The 20,007-nt window shown below is 38.3% G+C and overlaps 1 protein-coding gene across 2 annotated transcripts; it reads right to left on the bottom strand.

Annotated features, from left to right (window-relative positions):
* Positions 1-285: 285 nt before the first annotated feature.
* c1qtnf4 (C1q and TNF related 4) lies at positions 286-18,568 on the bottom strand. Of its 2 annotated transcripts, none has more exons than XM_046839988.1 (2): positions 18,304-18,568; positions 286-2,181 (listed from the first exon to the last, which is right to left on the bottom strand). In XM_046839988.1, the coding sequence occupies exon 2, from the start codon at positions 2,174-2,176 to the stop codon at positions 1,064-1,066; it is 1,113 nt and encodes a 370-aa protein (XP_046695944.1). In that variant the 5' UTR covers positions 2,177-2,181; positions 18,304-18,568; the 3' UTR covers positions 286-1,063. The 2 variants fall into 2 exon arrangements, with proteins under 2 accessions (XP_046695944.1, XP_046695942.1); XM_046839986.1 differs by having other exon boundaries at positions 286-2,178; positions 18,304-18,567.
* Positions 18,569-20,007: the final 1,439 nt, after the last annotated feature.

The raw sequence follows: 20,007 nt of genomic DNA, 5'->3' as shown, positions 1-20,007 counted from the left end.
ATATTTTTTGTGTGAATCTGGTGCAAAAAAAGGTTGTGAAACCGAAGTTCTTCTAGAAGATAGAATGTAACGGGTCCGTGCAGGGGGCTGCAGGGGGAAGCGAGAAATGAAATACATTCAAAAACAGCACGTCGCATCAACAATAAATACATACCTTGAGAAATAAAGCAATAAATAAATAAAAGCATGGCGAGGAAGTACCTAGCAACATCGCATCACATCTCCAGTGTCTGTGGTCCGATGCTGATTTTGGGGGTAAAGATTTCTCTGGATCTCTGATTTCACCTCCCTGATGTGTGCCAGTATGGACCTTAGGCATGACCTTAGGTATGAATGTGCATGGTGCTAGTGATGTATCTGTCAGGATGTTTTTCTCCCTCATGCCTGATGTTTCTGATACAGGATTCAGCGAGACCAGGATGAACAGGTGCTGAAAATGAATGAATGAATGCACACCTTCAGCTAAATAACAAAAGAGTGATATTGGAACTATATAGAAGGGAAAGTGGCGGCAGGGATATGAGCCGAGATCTGAGAACTTCTGGAGAGCTTCTGCTCCATCATTTCCATCGTGACTAAAGATTTCGTAGTTAGCTAGAAAGAAGGATGTGGAGCTTCAGGAATTAGTTTTAGGTTTACTAATTATATTAGTTTTGATATTAGGGTTAATTTAATATATATATATATGTGAACTGGTATAACTGAAAAGTATCAAGGCTTTTTCAGTGCATAGATCTGATCTGGGATTCAGGACACTACGACTTTTATGCTCCTGAAATGTGTCTTTCTATTTGTTATATATTTTTCATTAAGCTTTTGTGCTTATTCTATAGTTCCTCCACAAAGAAACTGCAAATAGAAGAGGAAAGAATCAGAACAGAACAGAAAACAGAGCAGAACCAAAAAAATAAAAATATCACAACTTCAGGTGTCCCTGCATGAGTTCACAAGAGCTGACAGAGTGAAAAGATTTATTTGGATGCAGTCCACATGCAGACAAAACCCGCTGTCTTTCTGACCTCTGATCACAGACAGAGACCGAATGTTGTGCCTCGGTTCCTGCTTAAAGCTCTTTACCCTGCTTTTGCTGCTGCACGAGCTTCTGGGGGAGTTCTGGATACACCAGGAATCCAGTGAAGGTGATATACTTGGCATGGTTACTGTACGCACCGAATCCTTCCCTCTGGTGACTGTAGAGCCAAACCGTATCTCCTTCCTGCAGCTGCAGCATCAAGCTTTGACTCTGCAAGGCTTTCTCAGTGTCGCTGTCATCGTATATCATGGCCTGGACCTCCAGGTGATTCTTCATCAGCTTCACAGAAAGGGTTTTGTGAGGCAGTTTACCGGCGTTGAAGGAAAAGTAATATGCTCCGGGGACTTGGCATAGGAACACGCCCGAACTCATGTTAAAGTCATTTCCAATGTTGACAAATTCGGTGTCAAATATAACCGGCTTGTGCTCAGGATAAACTTTATCTATACCCAGAATGCTCTGCGTGCGACCCACTGAGAAAGCCGACCTCTGGTCCTCCTCTTCCTCTACATCCCTCCTCACCTCGTTGATCTCTTTGTCTTTCTTTTCTTCAGCCACAGGCCCGTCTGTGTCCACTTGCTGGGGTGTGTGCTGGGGGAAAGTTGTTGCTTGGTCATGTTGATTGTGCTCTTGGAAGGTGTAGATATCTGGATAAATCAGGTATCCACTGAAGGTCGTGTAGTGCCCCGTGTTGCTATAGATCGCATAACGCGGGTCACCGTGGAGACGTAGCCAGACTGTGTCGCCGAAGTCGAGCTGCAGCATGGCGCTCTGACTCTGGACCTTCCGTTCCTCACCACCATTGTCATCATAGATGATTGCCTGCACCTCGTTCCGGTTCTTCATCAGCATCACTGACAAATCCCGGTGTGGGAATTTCCCAACAGTAAAGGAGAAGTAGTACGCTCCAGGGATCCGGCAGCGGAATAATCCCGTTTTGGGTTCAAAGTCACCGCCGATGTTTACGTAGAACTTGTCGAAGGTTACAACCATCTTTGGGCCGCCTTCCATACTGGTGGTACGAGCGACGGAAAAAGCCGAACGCAGCTCCAACGCATCGGGCATGCGAGCAAACGCCCACACGGACACCCCGTGGCATAAAACACACAACAGCAGTGACCTGGCGCAGGGCAGCATCATCATTCCTGCTGGGAAAGAAGGAACAAACATATCAGAGTCAGTATTTCTGTTATAAACACTAAATATTAGTGGTGGACAAAGTAAACGAACAATGTTTTTGGCTTCAAATGTACTTAAGTATCCAAAGTAGTGATTTATTATAACTATAATGTTCCTGTTTTCATTTTTATCACAAGATTCTTTACTTAATCACCTCAGTTTATGTGAAAGACTCGAATGTGACTCTCAGCACACTGATCTATTAATAGAATGATATTAATGACTCAAACACTGATTGATTTCTATTATAATGATCATGAACCCAAAACCTTCTTTTCAACTACTTCAGAAAAATCATGTAAATGAGGTCACGTGTGTGGTGGTGAGTTCGAGTCTGAAGTTTCTTCATCATTTATTCCTCTCTAAATGTTCTGCTTGATGTTGAACTGATGCTGAACTGTATGTTGGTGATCAGTAGATGCACCGAGCGCCGATCAGAACACGTGTAAAACAGAGCGTGCGCTCGATCCTGATTGGTGACTCGCTGCGTGTTTCACCAGTTACGTTTTTATCCTCGTTAATAAAAAAGAACGACTGATTTCACTAAATGTATTTGAATAAAATAACTTTGAAATGTAGTAAAGTTAAAGTCAAATAAAAATAAAAATACCTCAGCAAAATACAGATGCACCAAAAAGCTACTTAAGAACAGGAACGAATTACATGCACTTCCTTTCTGTCTTCCACTGACGAGTACGAATATGTTTTGATTACAAGTAATTATAGTTTGTATCTCAGTGTATTGGAAAGTCACCCTGGAAACGTAACCCACGTATCTTTAATAGAGCAACGACAATGAACAGTTTCTTTTCAGAACATCAGCAATAAGCTCCTGGTGTGTATTTTTTTATTGTGTATATGTATTTACAGGATCAAATTGATGGCCTTCATCTATTCATTCATCTTCAATAGCCACTTTATTCTGTGCACTAAATGACTGTTCTCTATGCAGAAACACACACAAGACCATCTGCCTGTTCTCATCATCCTTAAAGCTTTTAAAGACTAATTATTTATCTCAAAATCACACCAGCGTCAGACTCAAGATGGCACTGAATTTAGCAAATAAAGGATCCGGAGACAATCATATACTTTTTTATTTATAATGCATGAAATCCTACAGCAGTCCCGCAGTATTAAGAAGAGCATGAGATCCAAAATATTAAATCTGCACCCATTTATTAGGGTTTGAAGACGGTCGCATTTTTACGCAGAAACATAATCGGAATACTTTCTCGATCCCATAAGGAAATTGTTAGGTTGCATTTGCCCGGGGTAAAAGATCGAAGTAAAAAATTAAGATAAGAAAATAGAAATAAATAATGTAATTTCCGGACTATAAAGCGTATAATATATATAAGCCGCACCCACTGAATTTGACAAATATTTTTATTTTGAACATAAATAAGACGCACCTGTCTATAAGCCGCAGGTGTCTACATTAAAACTAATAAACTTTACACAGGCTTTAATGAGAGACAGTGTCTGTTACACGGTGTAACGTGTGAAATATGTTGTGGCTCCTTTAAGAGCAGAGCGGTATTTTGGGAATAGCCTGCCGCCGCATTTTTCCGTTATTACTGCATGTGTGCAAGACCGAGGAATATGTCCTTATTATTTTCTGATGCTGATTTCTAAGTTTCTTTGACTAACCCGTAACGCTGTTGCCAAGAAAAATAAAAAAGCACGAGTTTTGGAAACCTGTCTGTGCTTATATGATTTCTGTTGCAACTGGAGTTATCGAGCTCTCCCTTAACCTAGACTCAACACGCTACAACGGCTTGTATCTAAACAGTAGCCTACCAAGAAAGTCATTGTTCACTGTCTTCCTCCTTCCTTTCACAACTATTTCTCTCGAGAGTTTATCTTTTGGCATCGTCATGCGTTTAAAAAAAGTTTTTTTCTCCCGATGCCGTGCAGCTCAGAACACAGGTGAGGTGCGTTTTTTTTCCGTTCGGAAATTTCATTGGTCTAATGTTATGGAGCTCAGTTTTTTGGCTTGAAGTTTGTGAAACCGAGAAAAACCCAGGAAATTTATCAATAAGGTGTTTCGTTGTTAAAGCTGCTGGGTTCGAAACGTGGGAAAAAAGTAGCGGCTTATAGTCCGAAAAATACGGTATACATATTAAGATATATATATATTAAGTAAAATTAAATGTGTAGCAGCACTTAATGGAGTGTGCCATGAAAATCTATAAATATAACTAAATCAATATGATCTATATGTTGGAGCAACTCCACCTTTTTATAGTTTGATGGCCGTGGGCAGAAATGATCTCCTGTGGCACGTCGTTCCGTGTATAAGTCCGTCACTGAATGTTCTCTTTAGACTGACTAGTGTTTTATACACGATACAATGAATTTCCTATAAGTTTTAATGTTAAAAATCAGGATTTATTGTGTGTTTGCATCCTTCTAATTAAAGATATTATAAATGTGAGTGCCAGCAGGAGGGTTTCAGATCAAAACACAGTATATTACTGCCTCAGGTGACTGTTTACAAGAGGAACACTAATAGCAGCCTCTGCCTCCTCCCTATTGCCTGGAGAAAGGAGTTTAATGAGATCCATGCTGGATCTGAGTAATAGAAGATAACAGAAGCTGACTCAACACCGTTGCATTGTCTGTAATCTCAGTTGTGTAAGCGTTTAACGAAAACTACTTTTTTTTCCTTCCGTCATGGAGTCACGACATCACAGCAGAGGAATCGGGACTATTTCTAAACTAACAGCAGAACATCGGAGCAAGAGCTGCTTCCCAACATCACCAGAGGATGGGAGCATGCAGAAAAGTAATGAATAATAATAGAGATCAAGTTATTTTAATGAGATCTCATGAGATTCCAGGAAAGTTAGAGGGTGTTGGAATAAATCACAATCTTCATCTTCTTCTTTCGGATTCTCCCATTAGGGGGCGCCACTGCGGATCATCTGCTTTCAAACCCCTCTGTCCTCTTCATCTGCTTCTTTCAACCCAACTACCTTCATGTCTTCCTCTTTTCCTCCTTCCTGGTGGCTCCATCCTCAGCATTCTCCTACTGATATACGGAATAAATCACAATCATGATGTATTTTTGACCTGACCAGATTTTGGTTCCTCCACAAACAACCAAATTGGAAGCAATTACACAGAACATCTCAGTGTAGCATTACAGTTCCTCTAAGAAGACTTCTAAACACTGTTCCAGCACGATGATGTTCCTGTACACAAACTGAGCTTGATGAAGACCCACCACATTGGTGTGAAGGATGAAGTGGAAGAACTCCAGTCTGGAATGTATGTTCTACTGAAACACAGTGTAGGGAATTACATAAAAGAGATAAAATATAGGAAATTAAACAGCGACAGTAAGATGGGTTTTAATGAGAAATAATAATAATAATAATAATAATAATAATAATAATAATAATAGTAATAATAATAATAATAATTATAGTAATAATTATAATAATAAAAAAACCTTGAGGCTTAAATACCAAAGTACTTGGCTAAAAAAATTATTTAAATAAAGTTAAGACAATTAAGCATTTCAGTGCTCTGATTGTTGTGCAGATTGTGTGTGTGTGTGTGTGTGTGTGTGTGTGTGTGTGTGGTCTTGTGGGGGATGGAAGTTTACAATAGGTCTCTGTTTTCTCTGCACCAAAAGCTCTTATTCCTCCCTTTCACTCACACACACACAACTCATTTTCTCTAAAAGCCCTATTCTGCCCTCCCTGTTCTTTTATCTAGCGTTATTATTCTCCCAGTCACTGACTTTCACCTGTTTTTTTTTCCAAAATAGCTGCTTTTAAGTCATTTTTTCCTTCTACCAAAATCTGACTTTTGTTAAAGATCAAATTCTGGGTTGTAAAATGCATTTCTGTGTCTCAGGTGTGTTTGAGGTTCAGTCCCTTACCTGTGTTTATATTATATTAATACTTTAATTAACTCATGCATTTAATTGGAGCAATACTTGAACAGGTAGAAGAATTCGGAACGTTTTCAAATCCTTCTGTTTTCTGCCACAGTAAAAAAAATAAAATGAAATAAATAAATAAATAAATAAATAAAAATCCTCCTTAATCCGCCATGTAACAACGAGAGTAATGAGACTAAATACTAATCAAGGTGATGAGGAGCAGGTGTGAGGGATTAGTGGTATGGGAGTGCAGTGGATGCTGGGTAACATAGTCCATAATCCATTATCCTGACACTGTAATTGGGTAGACAAATTGTTTGGAGACAAGTGGAAACACTTCAAACCTGGAAGAGAAGGGTTTCTGGGGGAATGTTTGCTCCTGACTTGCTGCTGAGAAGCATTTCCTCTCAGGCTCCATAAACAAGCCCACAAACACGTCTAATGTTAAAAGAAAGGTGAAAGAATTGGGTTACCATGACAACAGAGGACTTCAACTGTCTGGGATTTTCTGGTGATAAGTCAGATGTCACTAGGACAGAGAGGAAACGTATAAGTCTGGGGAATTTTACACATCGTGTCACATCTAGGCCCTAATGCAAACCCATGGACATGAAAGAACAGATGACGAGAGAGAAAGTGATACAGAGAGACGCAGAAGGACAGAAGAAGACATACAGAGGTGTAAAGACAAATAAACATCCTCATCAAGAACAAGGTCAATTAGTGGGTCATGTGATCAGCAAACAAAGTGCACAATAAAATCCCCTCAAAAATTAGAACGGCTGAAAGAAAGTCCTTTTTATAGCCTCTGTGTGTGTGTGTGTGTGTGTGTGTGTGTGTGTGTGTGTGTGTGTGTGTCCACAGGTGTGTCCCATTAAAAATTGCATGACTTGTGTGTATGTATCTTCTGGGTTTTGTAGTCCATGGTGGCCATGCGCAGGTTCCTGGGGTTTAGAGCTCTCCACAGCACCATGGCACAGATTCTCCAGATTCTCCAGAGCTATACTGGATTGATGAGCACTAATATTCTAAATATATTCCAGCGGTTGGTGTTTGGATGATGGTATGATGGTGGTGTGACTGCTCTCTAATACACTGCTCCAAAAACCTCTAAGACAAAACAAGGTCAGTGATCAATCAGAAGAAGTGCAGTGGTTCCACCATCAGAGGATCCAAACCACAGCATTACAATGTGTCATATAATAAAACAGAGCTTGTGAACCACACTGTACTGTGGAGTTTACACCTTTATATTATGCTGTCCTTATTTATACTGTAATGATGTAATGTTTGTAATGAGATGTTTCTGGACCACAACACAACACAACACTACCTACACCACTTTCTCCATAATTACTAACGGACTCATTAAATGTATTGACATTTTCATTCACTCCACCACATTATATCATTACATCATTTCCACAGAGAACTGTGTGATTGTGTAATGCAGTGATATTGTCTGGAAGCATCTGCTGCTTGTTAGTGTTCTTCACTTGTTTGTTTGTGTACAGGAACTGGATCCCGGCTGAAGACGGGGACTTGAATAAAAGTGCAGCTCAGGGAGCTATAAACTGTAAGATCCAATTCATTTTTTTTATCATCACTAAATCTGATGGGATGCTTCACATAGAACAACTCAGGCATGATATTATTATTATTATTATTATTACTACACACATTACAGCATTATTTGAGGTACCAAAGCAGGTTCACACACAGGTTCTGTGTGTGTTGCATTATAAAGGGATTTTAGAAAGCTAATGAGATTTTGAATCGGTTTACTCCCTGCTTTCTGCTAATGCTCTGTTATCTGGGCCTTCTGCAGATTTGCTCATGAAACAAATAACAGCGTACGTTCCTCCAGATTTTCATCATTAGGGCCAATGGATTCGTCTTTTTGACTTGAAATAATTTTTTTGTTGCTCATTTTCATGAACATTTAAACTAGCTCTTGGGCACCACAATGGTGAATGAGTTACAGTAAAAATAATGTATGGTTTAAGTCTTTTTGTGTTTTTTACAATGATGTAGTTGGAAGTTGCAGAAGATGTTAAAACCTGGCAACCCTGGTTAACAAACACTATTAGGTCTTTTGTGTGCATGTGTCAGGCGGAAGAATGTGCTGGAAACCGAAGTGCAAATAACGAAGGTTTTAATGAACAGCAAAGGGCAAATGGCAGAAAACAGCAAACCAAACATAATTTTAAGGTTTAACTAAACCTGGTGAATGCAACGAAGAGAGAGTTTGTAGAACTTAAGAGTCCCGCAAACAATAGTAACCGAACCAGAACCGGAATGTCTGTAGCTTGGGTAGTCCGACAAGGTTCTTCAGCCGAAACTGTAGAACGGACAAAGAGCTGGTGGGGGAATGGAGGTTATATGGGGTGGTGGTTGATGAGTGCCAGGTGCAGGTGGTTAGTAGGTTGGAGAGCTACTTGGAGTGATTGGTGGGTTTGGTGAAGGTGAGGTTGGTGGATCCCTGACAGCATGTCATGTATTAAACACAAGAAAAAAACATCTAATAACATCTACTACAATCAAATTTAACGTTATTGATTTAATCTTGTGGTTTTAACCAGCAACACCAAAAAAATCGGCGTTTAATTAAATGATAAAATTTAATGTTTGTAGCAGTTTCGATATTCCTTTTCTGTAGTCTATTTAATACATCATATGCACAGGAAAAAGAACTAATATCATTCATTAACCCGAGTTGCCAGATTTTAACATCTTTTGCAACAACCACATCTCAGAAACCACACAAAGACCTAAACCATACCTTCTTCCTTAACTCAATCTTCATGGTAGTGCAAACATTTCTATCGCATGGACATTATTTACTTCATTATCTTTCTTTCAGTCTTCTTCTTTTTTTTTTTTTTTTACAATAAACATAGATTTCATTCTGATTGTTTGCTATAAAACTAAATCTTTGATGGCAACATCTAGTTAAAGTTAGTGTGTAAAGGGCAGCAATGGATTCCACCAGCTGCAATATTAAGTCTTGTGTGGTAAATAAGCCTGTGAGCATGTGGTCCTGTGACTGCACATCTACAAAGGTGACAAAATAAAAGATCAGTTTAAATTGGTCAAATAGCAAACATATTGTATTTCCAATGGAATTGAACATGTCCAGAATTGTCACTGACAACTTGATAAAGAATTTTTAACAAATGGTATGTTCAAATCATTTAAATACAATTTTATTTGCTATAAAATTAATAATTGGGGATAAAGACACATTAATTTAAACATAAGTAAATAATGTCCATTGTTAAAAGCGCTATATAAATAAAATTGAATTGAATTGAATTGAAATGTATAGCACTTTTAACAATAAATATTGTTTCAAAGAAGCTTAACAGAAATATAAATCCTTAATAAGCCAGCCAGTGGTGACAGTGACACGGAAAAACCCCCTGAGATGGAAGAAACCTGGTGAGGAACCAGACTCAAAAGGAAACAAATCATCATCTGGGAGACAACAAACATCAATTCATTATAGTTCCATCAGTGTGGAGGTTATCAGCTGTTTACTGATGGAAACTCGAGTGTAAAAACTGGTAGATTGGTAGATTGTAGCTCTTAGCACAAATCCATCTTCATGGTTCTTGAGTTTAACCTCCACAGTAACTTCATCTTTAGATCTTTAGACTGTTCATGTGGAACCATCCTCGGCTGCACCAAGTGCTCTCCAATCGAAGAGAACACCATCCAGAGGTAGGACGTCAGCTCCAGAAAGAAGAAAGTGACATGATCACTGGTACTTCATGAGCATGTGAAGCTCAAGAGAGGATGAACTACTACCAGTTTTTAGGGTTGTGTACCTTGCCAGAAGATCTTAGCAATACAAGATCTTATATTGCCCAATCAGAGAACCCATTCAGTCTTCCGCCCTCTGTCTTCTGTGTCAGAGGAAATACCTTGAAGAGCTTTTAACATTGTTTCCTGCGATGTATTGGCTACTGATTGGACGTGAGCTTCCTGAAGTTACGAAATGGTTCTCGAGTTAATGAATGATTTCTCCTCATGTTTTACATCTGAACAATGCCAAAATGTTATTGTTGTGCTGAAGTTCTCTCGTAATGTCAGAGATTACAGCAGTGTTGATATATGTCATGATATTATTGCCAGATGTTTGGTCATTGCCAGGTCTTGTCCAGTTTTCACCTGTATCATGTAGCTGGTCTTTTTCCTCACATGTCCTCATTAGTCCCATAATATAATATAATATAATATAATATAATATAATATAATATAATATAATATAATATAATATAATATAATATAATAAAATATAATATAATAAACTCATATAATTTTATAAGTGACATATTTGTTGAAAGATATTACACAAACCTGGCAAGAGAAGTGCACACACTTAGTAAAAAAGCCTCCTTAATGGCTTTAAATCAGTCAGTAGTCCTAAACGTCTAAAAAGGATCTAGATGAACCCATTTCCTGAAGGAAACTCTTCGATGAAAGGTTCTTCAAAGATCCATTAAGTGCTCCTCAAGAGGGACCAGCCTGTACGGTGAATGATGAAACATTTCCGAAACAAATCATCTGTTTTTGCCTCCTTCTTGCGTGATTAATCTGCACAAAAGCCCGTGATGATAATGTAATAACTGCGTTTATGACGTGTTCTGTTTCATCGACACTTTTTACCGTTTTCTTGTTTTCATTTCATTGTGCTCCAGCAATTACTGTCTGAACCCTGCGAGCTTGCCCGCTGCCTGAAGACGACCTGTTTGTTTCTCATTTCCTGATAAGCGGCAGGGAATTAAATTTACAGATGATGTAAGGTGATATATCTGCTAACGCTGTTTGATTTATCTGCTGATGGAAGCCTAATGGCTCCAAATCAGCAGCGCTGCGCTGTCTCATCGTTCCCTGTTGCCAAGAAACACAACAACTTTTAGAGTCTCTCATGAGGGACAAAATATTCTGCTCTTTCTATCTTCTCAGTAGCACTTAAACAGACTGTTATCGTTTGAACTTCAAATACTCTCCAAATGTTTCTGAGGATCTGTTTAGGATCTGAAAAATAAGTTTGTGGAGCTTTAAAAGAGTGTCTGCTCTAAGAAGCCAAACAGGCTTGATGATGGACACCAGGGACACTGACTCTGAGCAGAGAGATGGACACTGGGTAGGAAACTGGTTTCTTGGAGAGTGCGATTGGAGAAGGAAAAGAGGAATCCATTTTGTAGCTGTCCTTTACGAATAGAGATGTATTGTTTGGACTGCGGCTCAACTCTGCTGGAGAAAAAAACCCTCCACCAAGCGTCGGATCAGCCAGTAGAACCTTCTTGGTGATGAGAGATGTCAGAAGGAAATAGTCAGACTATTCTGAGTTGGCTATAACTCAAATACCTACTTTTTACAACCACAGGAAGAAGAAAAGCCTCTCAGCTTGAACCTTGAAGCTGACTGACTACAATACAGCAGATACGATTGAAGGCTGCAGTGTGCACAGGCTCACAGAAATCTGGACAGTCGAAAGCTGGAAATTCTTGTTTTTTTTCCATAATATTAAACCAGCCTGTTCTATGAGGGTTTGCGGGAGCTCTGTGCAGGACACTCGAGTTCTTCTAGTACAAATCCTTTTACAACTACCATTGTTAGCTTGCTTTGTGCACAGAAAGCATCATCATGCTGGAACAATGTAAAAATCGGATCATAAGAAAATTGGGATACAGAGATGTTTTATACCATTATGTGATTTCAGAAGGATTGGATATTAGTGTGGTGGTCAAGGGTGCACATACTTTTGGTCATATGGCGTATCTAGGCACTATTCACACCTACATTTATACACTCCCTCACTAGAGACAATGAAACTTTGCCAACTTAGTTACTGGCATGTTATCAAGGTTTTGAGGAGGGAGAAAACCAGAGAACCAGGAGGAAACCAGAGAACCAGGAGGAAACCAGAGAACCAGGAGGAAACCCAAACCGATAGAGGGAGGAGTTATTTATATGTGTGCCAGATTAAAGCTGAAAGTTTATTTATGTATATTTAAAAGAAAAAAGAAAAAGTGCCTGTATTATATTGTGGAGTCTCAGTTTTATGGTTCTCGCTCTAATCCTCGTCCCTGGCACATTTCAAAAGCCAGTCAGAAAATAAAACATTATTAATAAGCTTTTAAACATCGTGGCTTCAAAAATGACAACGTTCTCTCGGTGAAAATACGCAGAACAAGAAGAAAGGAAGATAAGAAGGAAGTAGACTTCTGAATTTCTCCCACGTATTTATATTTTCTTTATCGGTTAGTTGTAATGTCTTATAGGCCACAACCTCTCTTTTATTCCTGTACATTTCACCCTGTAAAGGTGCCTGAAAATACGAGACTCAGAATTCACTCAAAATATTTCAGGAGCCATTTGATGAATAGCACAAATGTCATTATTGTATCATTGTTTTTATTGTCATTATTGTGTCATTTTGTATCATTGTTATATCATTGTTTCATTGTGATTATTGTATCATAGTCATTATTGTGTCATTATTGTAAAATTGTTGTGTCATTATTGTATCATTGTTTTTGTCATTATTGTGTCATTTTTGTATCATTGTCATTATGTGTCGTAGTTGTGTCATTGATGTGTCACTGTTGTGTCATTGTCATTACTGTGTCATTAGTGTTTCATTGTCATAGTTGTCAATTTCTGTTTCATCATTGTTTTTCATTATTGTATCATTGTTTTGCCATTGTCATTACTGCCATTGCTGTGTCGTTATTGTGTCATTGCCATTAGTGTATCATTGTTGTTACATTGTTTCTTTGTGATTATTGTATCATTGTTGCATCATTGTTATTATTGTGTTATTGTTGTGGGATTATTGTATCATTGTATCATTGTCATTATTGTGTCATTTTGTATAATTGTTATATCATTGTTTCATTGTGATTATTGTATTGTTGTATCATAGTCATTATTGTGTCGTTGTTGTGCCATTATTGTATGATTGTTTTTATTGTCATTATTGTATTATTGTTGTGTTATTGTGTTTGTTATTATTGTATCATTGTTGTATCATTGTTTCTTTATGTTTATTGTATCTTTCTTGTATCATTGTCATTATTGTGTCATTTTGTATCGTTATTATATCATTGTTGTATCATTGTCACTATTGTGTCATTATTGTGTCATTGTTTGTATTGTCATTATTGTATCATTGTCATTATTGTGCTATTTTGTGTCATTTTGTATCATTATTATATCATTGTTTGATTGTGATTATTGTATCAGTGTTGTATCATAGTCATTATTGTGTCATTATTATATCATTGTTGTCATTATTGTGTCATTATTGTGTCATTTTGTATCATTGTTATATCATTGTTTCATTGTGATTATTGTATCATAGTCATTATTGTGTCATTATTGTAAAATTGTTGTGTCATTATTGTATCATTGTTTTTGTCATTATTGTGTCATTTTGTATCATTGTCATTATGTGTCGTAGTTGTGTCATTGATGTGTCACTGTTGTGTCATTGTCATTACTGTGTCATTAGTGTTTCATTGTCATAGTTGTCAATTTCTGTTTCATCATTGTTTTTCATTATTGTATCATTGTTTTGCCATTGTCATTACTGCCATTGCTGTGTCGTTATTGTGTCATTGCCATTAGTGTATCATTGTTGTTACATTGTTTCTTTGTGATTATTGTATCATTGTTGCATCATTGTTATTATTGTGTTATTGTTGTGGGATTATTGTATCATTGTATCATTGTCATTATTGTGTCATTTTGTATAATTGTTATATCATTGTTTCATTGTGATTATTGTATTGTTGTATCATAGTCATTATTGTGTCGTTGTTGTGCCATTATTGTATGATTGTTTTTATTGTCATTATTGTATTATTGTTGTGTTATTGTGTTTGTTATTATTGTATCATTGTTGTATCATTGTTTCTTTATGTTTATTGTATCTTTCTTGTATCATTGTCATTATTGTGTCATTTTGTATCGTTATTATATCATTGTTGTATCATTGTCACTATTGTGTCATTATTGTGTCATTGTTTGTATTGTCATTATTGTATCATTGTCATTATTGTGCTATTTTTGTGTCATTTTTGTATCATTATTATATCATTGTTTGATTGTGATTATTGTATCAGTGTTGTATCATAGTCATTATTGTGTCATTATTATATCATTGTTGTCATTATTGTGTTATTATTGTTTGTCATTTTTGTATCATAATTGTGTTATTGTTGTTATTATTGTGTCATTGCTGTGTCATTATTGCCATTATGATTATTGTCATTATTGTTTGTCATATTTTTCCTACGTATTAATATCTGCTACTGTGTACTCACGTCTCTGTACACAATGACTCAATGTTTCTTTTTTATATAATGATATAATGTAATATTCTCAGCACTCATATGAGTGAATATGAGCAATAACACATTCATGCAGGATGATGCGGTGTGTGGTTTTATCTGCGTCCTGCACACACACTTCAGTTCGTTTTTTTTATGATGGAAAGCAGCAATGATGTCAAAGAGAGAAAAAAAAATCCAGAACCAGGAAAGTCCAGGGCTGGAATAATAATAATACACAAACAAATCCATCATAAGCAAGTTGAAGTCAAACAACAATCAAGTGCTGTGCCATATAGAGATCAGTAACAGGATTTAATGTTTTTGGAGACATTTGAATGTTGTTTGGTGAGAATGTGAGAATCGCAGCTAAAGTCTTTGCACGCTCATGTTTTAAATGTTTATTGTGAGATTGGATGGACTCGTGTTAGGTTTCCGAGCCGCTGGATTCAAGCGATCCATCATTCAGGGTAGACACCTCGGTATCTGTCATCTGTGACAGCTATAATGACTTGTTGTGACGGGATGCATCTGCTGCTACAAAAAAAATGTCTTTGTGTAGCTGAATGTTGCTGTCCATCCATCCATCCATCCATCCATCCATCCATCCATCCATCCATCCATCTATCCATCCGTCCATCCATCCATCCATCCATCCATCCATCCATCCCGCCTGGATAAGATCTTTTTTTACAGAAGCTTGTTGAATTGCAGTGTAAGATTTCAAGACAAAAAGAACTCATTCTTAAACAGTTTTGTGTGATTTAATTGAATGACCAGCTCCTACATACACTCACGTTTGACCTTTAACAATTGACCATACTCTCATTAGAAGAGAAAGACAGCACGGATTGTTGCTCATCGATACGCAGCTTCTTGGTCAGATATCTGAAGGTAGTCCTCAGAGTCTCTTCATCCGAGCAGCTTAATAAGCCGAGCCAATTTGCATCCAAAACTGATATGGCTGTGGTATGACATGTAATAGACTCAATAGGGCAAACTAATTAGAACCAGTGCATTGTGGTGTAAACAACATCCTCCCTGCCTCTGCTTCACTGAATAACAAATACAGCCAGACTTTTCCAAAGGGGAATTTTATTATTAGAGCCGCTTAGGTTTCCCGATATTACCAATTAGAAACCTAAGATGCATGTTGAAAAAGGCCCAATCTCCATATCACCACCTCACCATCTCACCATCTCATCACCTCACCATCCTTCCACCTAACGGTCACACCATCTCAACATCTCACCAGCTCAATATCTCACCATCTCAACACCTCACCACCTCACCATCTTATCATCTCACCATCTCACCACCTCACCATCCAAACATCTTATGATCTCACCACCTCACCATCCCACCATCTTATCATCTCACCATCTCACCCCTCAACATCCCACCATCTTATCATCTCACCACCTCACCACCTCACCATCTTATCATCTCACCATCTCACCACCTCACCATCCAAACATCTTATGATCTCACCACCTCACCATCCCACCATCTTATCATCTCACCATCTCACCCCTCACCATCCCAACATCTTATCATCTCACCACCTCACCATCCCACCATCTTATCATCTTACCATCTCACCCTCTCACCATCCCAACATCTTATCATCTCACCACCTCAACATCCCACCATCTTATCATCTCACCACCTCACCATCCTTCCACCTAACTGTTACACCATCTCAACATTTTACCACCTCGCCACATCACTATCTTTTCATCTTACCACCTCAACATCTCACCACCTCACTATCCTCCCACCTCACTATCTCACTATCTCACCACCTTGCCAATCCCACCATCTCACCATCCCATCACCTGACCATCTTACCATCCCACCACCTCACCATCTTATCATCTCACCATCTCACCACCTCACCATCCAAACATCTTATGATCTCACCACCTCACCATCCCACCATCTTATCATCTCACCATCTCACCCCTCACCATCCCAACATCTTATCATCTCACCACCTCACCATCCCACCATCTTATCATCTTACCATCTCACCCTCTCACCATCCCAACATCTTATCATCTCACCACCTCAACATCCCACCATCTTATCATCTCACCACCTCACCATCCTTCCACCTAACTGTTACACCATCTCAACATTTTACCACCTCGCCACATCACTATCTTTTCATCTTACCACCTCAACATCTCACCACCTCACTATCCTCCCACCTCACTATCTCACTATCTCACCACCTTGCCAATCCCACCATCTCACCATCCCATCACCTGACCATCTTACCATCCCACCACCTCACCATCTCATTATAAATAAATCACAGTTCCATTGAGCACCAATCATAAATAATAAAACAATAAACTGAGTCTATTTAGAGAATCAGAATATAATTATTAATTCTATCTGAATCAGCAATAATTCTATAGATTAATCAACTAAACCTATAAATCAGATCATTCAATAACCGTAAACCCAGTTATTACATATGATTTATTATACATTATAAAGTTTTACATTTCATGTGTCTTATACACACACACACACACACACACACACACACACACACACACACACACATTTTTATATAATCAATTTGTTTTGTTTTGAATTAGACATGCCCTCATTTAAAGAGGAAAAAAAAGACAGAGTGATGAAGACAGGAGTCTCGTGTCCTCTGAGACTTTGACTTGACAAACTGAGTCATTAAAGTCGTTCACACACTTAGCGACTCGTCCAACCTCAAAATTTCATCACAGCTGTTTATTTTCTGGTGCAATGTTCTTTTAAAGAGCAAAATATTAGAGTGGGAATAGTTGGCTGTGGTATGTATGTGTGTGTGTGTGTGTGTGTGTGTGTGTGTGTGTGTGTGTGTGTGTGAAACAGTTAATACCGCAGCGTATTATGGAGTAAACACGGAATAAGCTGTAGGAGTGTCGGATCACAGAACAAGAAAACAGAGTGGAGTAGAAGGATGGAGTGAGAGATCGATCGTATACACACACTTTCCGGTGTGTTTTCAGGTCGAATCTTCAGTATAATAAACACGTGATAATCACAATTTCTCTGAGATGCAACACAAAATCTGTTCAAAAATAGCATCAGTCCTTTGAGAGCTGGCGGTCTCTCACTGTCTCATCTTTCACGCTCGCGCGCACACACACACACACACACACACACACACACACACACACACACACCTGTAAGGCTTCTTTGTGGTGTTTAAGTCCATTTCATTGTCTTGCCTGAAGGGATAGAACACATCACAGTGCATCTCTTTTGTTACTCACCACCTCAACATGCAGTGTGTGTTTGTGTTCAAATCTCCTTCAATATAAAGCTTCAGGATCGACTTAAATCTGTCTGCTCTTAATGATCTTCTCTAATTAGTCCTTAATTAGTGCTTAATTAGTCCATAAGCAACAGAGTGAATGACATGATAGAGATACTGTGAGAAAAAGGCAGTAAGATGTTGAGATAAAGAAGCAGTGGAGATCACATCGCATGCGGAGATATAAACAGGTCCCCACACACACACACACACACACACACACACACACACACACACACACACACACACACAACCTGTCCTCATATAGCTGTTTGAGATTCTAATCAGCTCCAGAGTTTGCATGATAAACATGCAGGAGAGAAAATACACAAGCAGTTAATGGCTTTGATTGTACATTTCTGCAGAAAAGAAATGCACTCAAAGCCGTGATTCACATCGCATCAGATCAGAGAAACACACACACACACACACACACACACACACACACACACACACACACACATGCAGTAATTAGATTCACAAACAGAGATAGAGAGAGAGATTATGAATTATTGCTTACCTCTGACTTGTAGGTAGAAGGTTAGTGTAAAGTTCTATCAGATGTATGGTGTGATGTTCTCCTTCACTCCCTGCCTCTCTTTATCTCTCTCTATCTCTCTTTCTCTCCTCTCTTCTCTTCTCTACGTGTTTGTTCTCAACCTGCTGCTGATGTCTGGCAAACTGCAGGCATAGCACATACTCTCACATACACTCAAACACTCTCTCTCTCTCTCTCTCTCTCTCTCTCTCTCTCTCTCTCCTGCTCACACACACTCATACACACACACACTCATACGCACACATAAGCACTGAAAGTCATACATTCATTGGATGATCTAAGAGAAATCGGGGGCTACGGGATGATCGGGGGACTCTGGAGAGGACGAACAAAAGAAATGACCATCTGGGGTGACATCAGGGGGAGAGTGTGTGTGTGTGTGTGTGTGTGTGTGTGTGTGTGTGTGTGTGTGTGTGTGTGTGTGTGTGTGTGTGTGTTTCCATAAAGCGGCGAATATTAAAATTCTATGGATTTTTTATGTTTTTTTTATGAAAATAGGATGATATTTATTAGAATAGAATAGAATTATACTAAATGAAGATTAGTGGTTAAACATTGGACGTTGAATCCGACAGTCAGGAGTTTAAATCCCAGCCACTGCCACCCCTGGGCCCTTGAGCAAGGCCCTTAACCCCATAGCTGCTCAATTGTATGAATGAGGTAAATGTAAATTGTTCTGGATACGAGAATCCACCAAATGCTGTTAACGTAAAAATGTAAACTAACGTCATTTCTAGGCAAATGACACGTCCTTCTAGAATAATTCTATTGGAACATGGAACCTCAAACACACACCTCGCTGTGTGTTACGTTTTGTGTCATTTGCAACACTGATGTTAAAACTGAACATTAATCTGTTTAACATATAAATAGAAATCGAAGTAGAATATAAAGAAATCAAATAAAAGTATAAAGTGTAATTATATATATATATTTGGGCTGTCAAAATTACCTTGTAAATAACAAAGAAATAAGCAAATACATTTTTACCGCATTTATTCTATTAATATAAATAAATAAATGCAAGAGGCAAAATCTTCATTGCAACACGTTTTTTCACGACGTCCTTTCTTTACTCATAAATTCAGATATAAACTCCACCGAAAAATAACTTCTAATCACTAAACACTTATTTTACTGATGTGCCAAGTCTCACACATCTGGCAATAAAATAATATAATAAAAGAAAAGAAATAAAAAATAGAACAATTGCAGTGAAATAGAATATTAGAAAGACGTAGTGAACACATGCAGCAGAACATTATGACATCATGATTATACCTTATAAAGCGCAGCTGTGCCAGATGTGCAATTTTTAAATTGAAGAATGTCGTGCAAAATGCCAAAAAAGCAGGTGTGATGTTGTGCACATGAGTCCAGGCTCTAGCTCTGGGTGTTCTTCTGGTTCTTCTGATACAGAAAAAAGCAAAACATCAAGTAGCGAGTGAATATGAAGATGAGAACCTGAGCAGAAAGCTGGAGCTAAAACCAAATCTTGTGAAAAACAAGAGGACAAGCATGAGGGAGGAGTGTAGAGCTTCCAAAAATATATATGCTAATTAAGGGTGATAAGATACAGGTGTGGGTGATAAGTGACATGTGACTGGGTCTTGTGACTGACAGAGTCTGAGACTAATGGGAGTCATGTGGTTTTTGAACCTCCGT

Source organism: Silurus meridionalis, chromosome 26 (assembly GCF_014805685.1).
Source record: "Silurus meridionalis isolate SWU-2019-XX chromosome 26, ASM1480568v1, whole genome shotgun sequence".
Lineage (NCBI taxonomy): Eukaryota > Metazoa > Chordata > Actinopteri > Siluriformes > Siluridae > Silurus > Silurus meridionalis.
This window is presented reverse-complemented; position numbering and strand designations above follow the sequence as displayed.

Coding starts and splice junctions, on each gene's coding strand:
- c1qtnf4 (XM_046839988.1), bottom strand. CDS start 2,176: ATGATGATGCTGCCCTGCGCCAGGTCACTGCTGTTGTGTGTTTTATGC.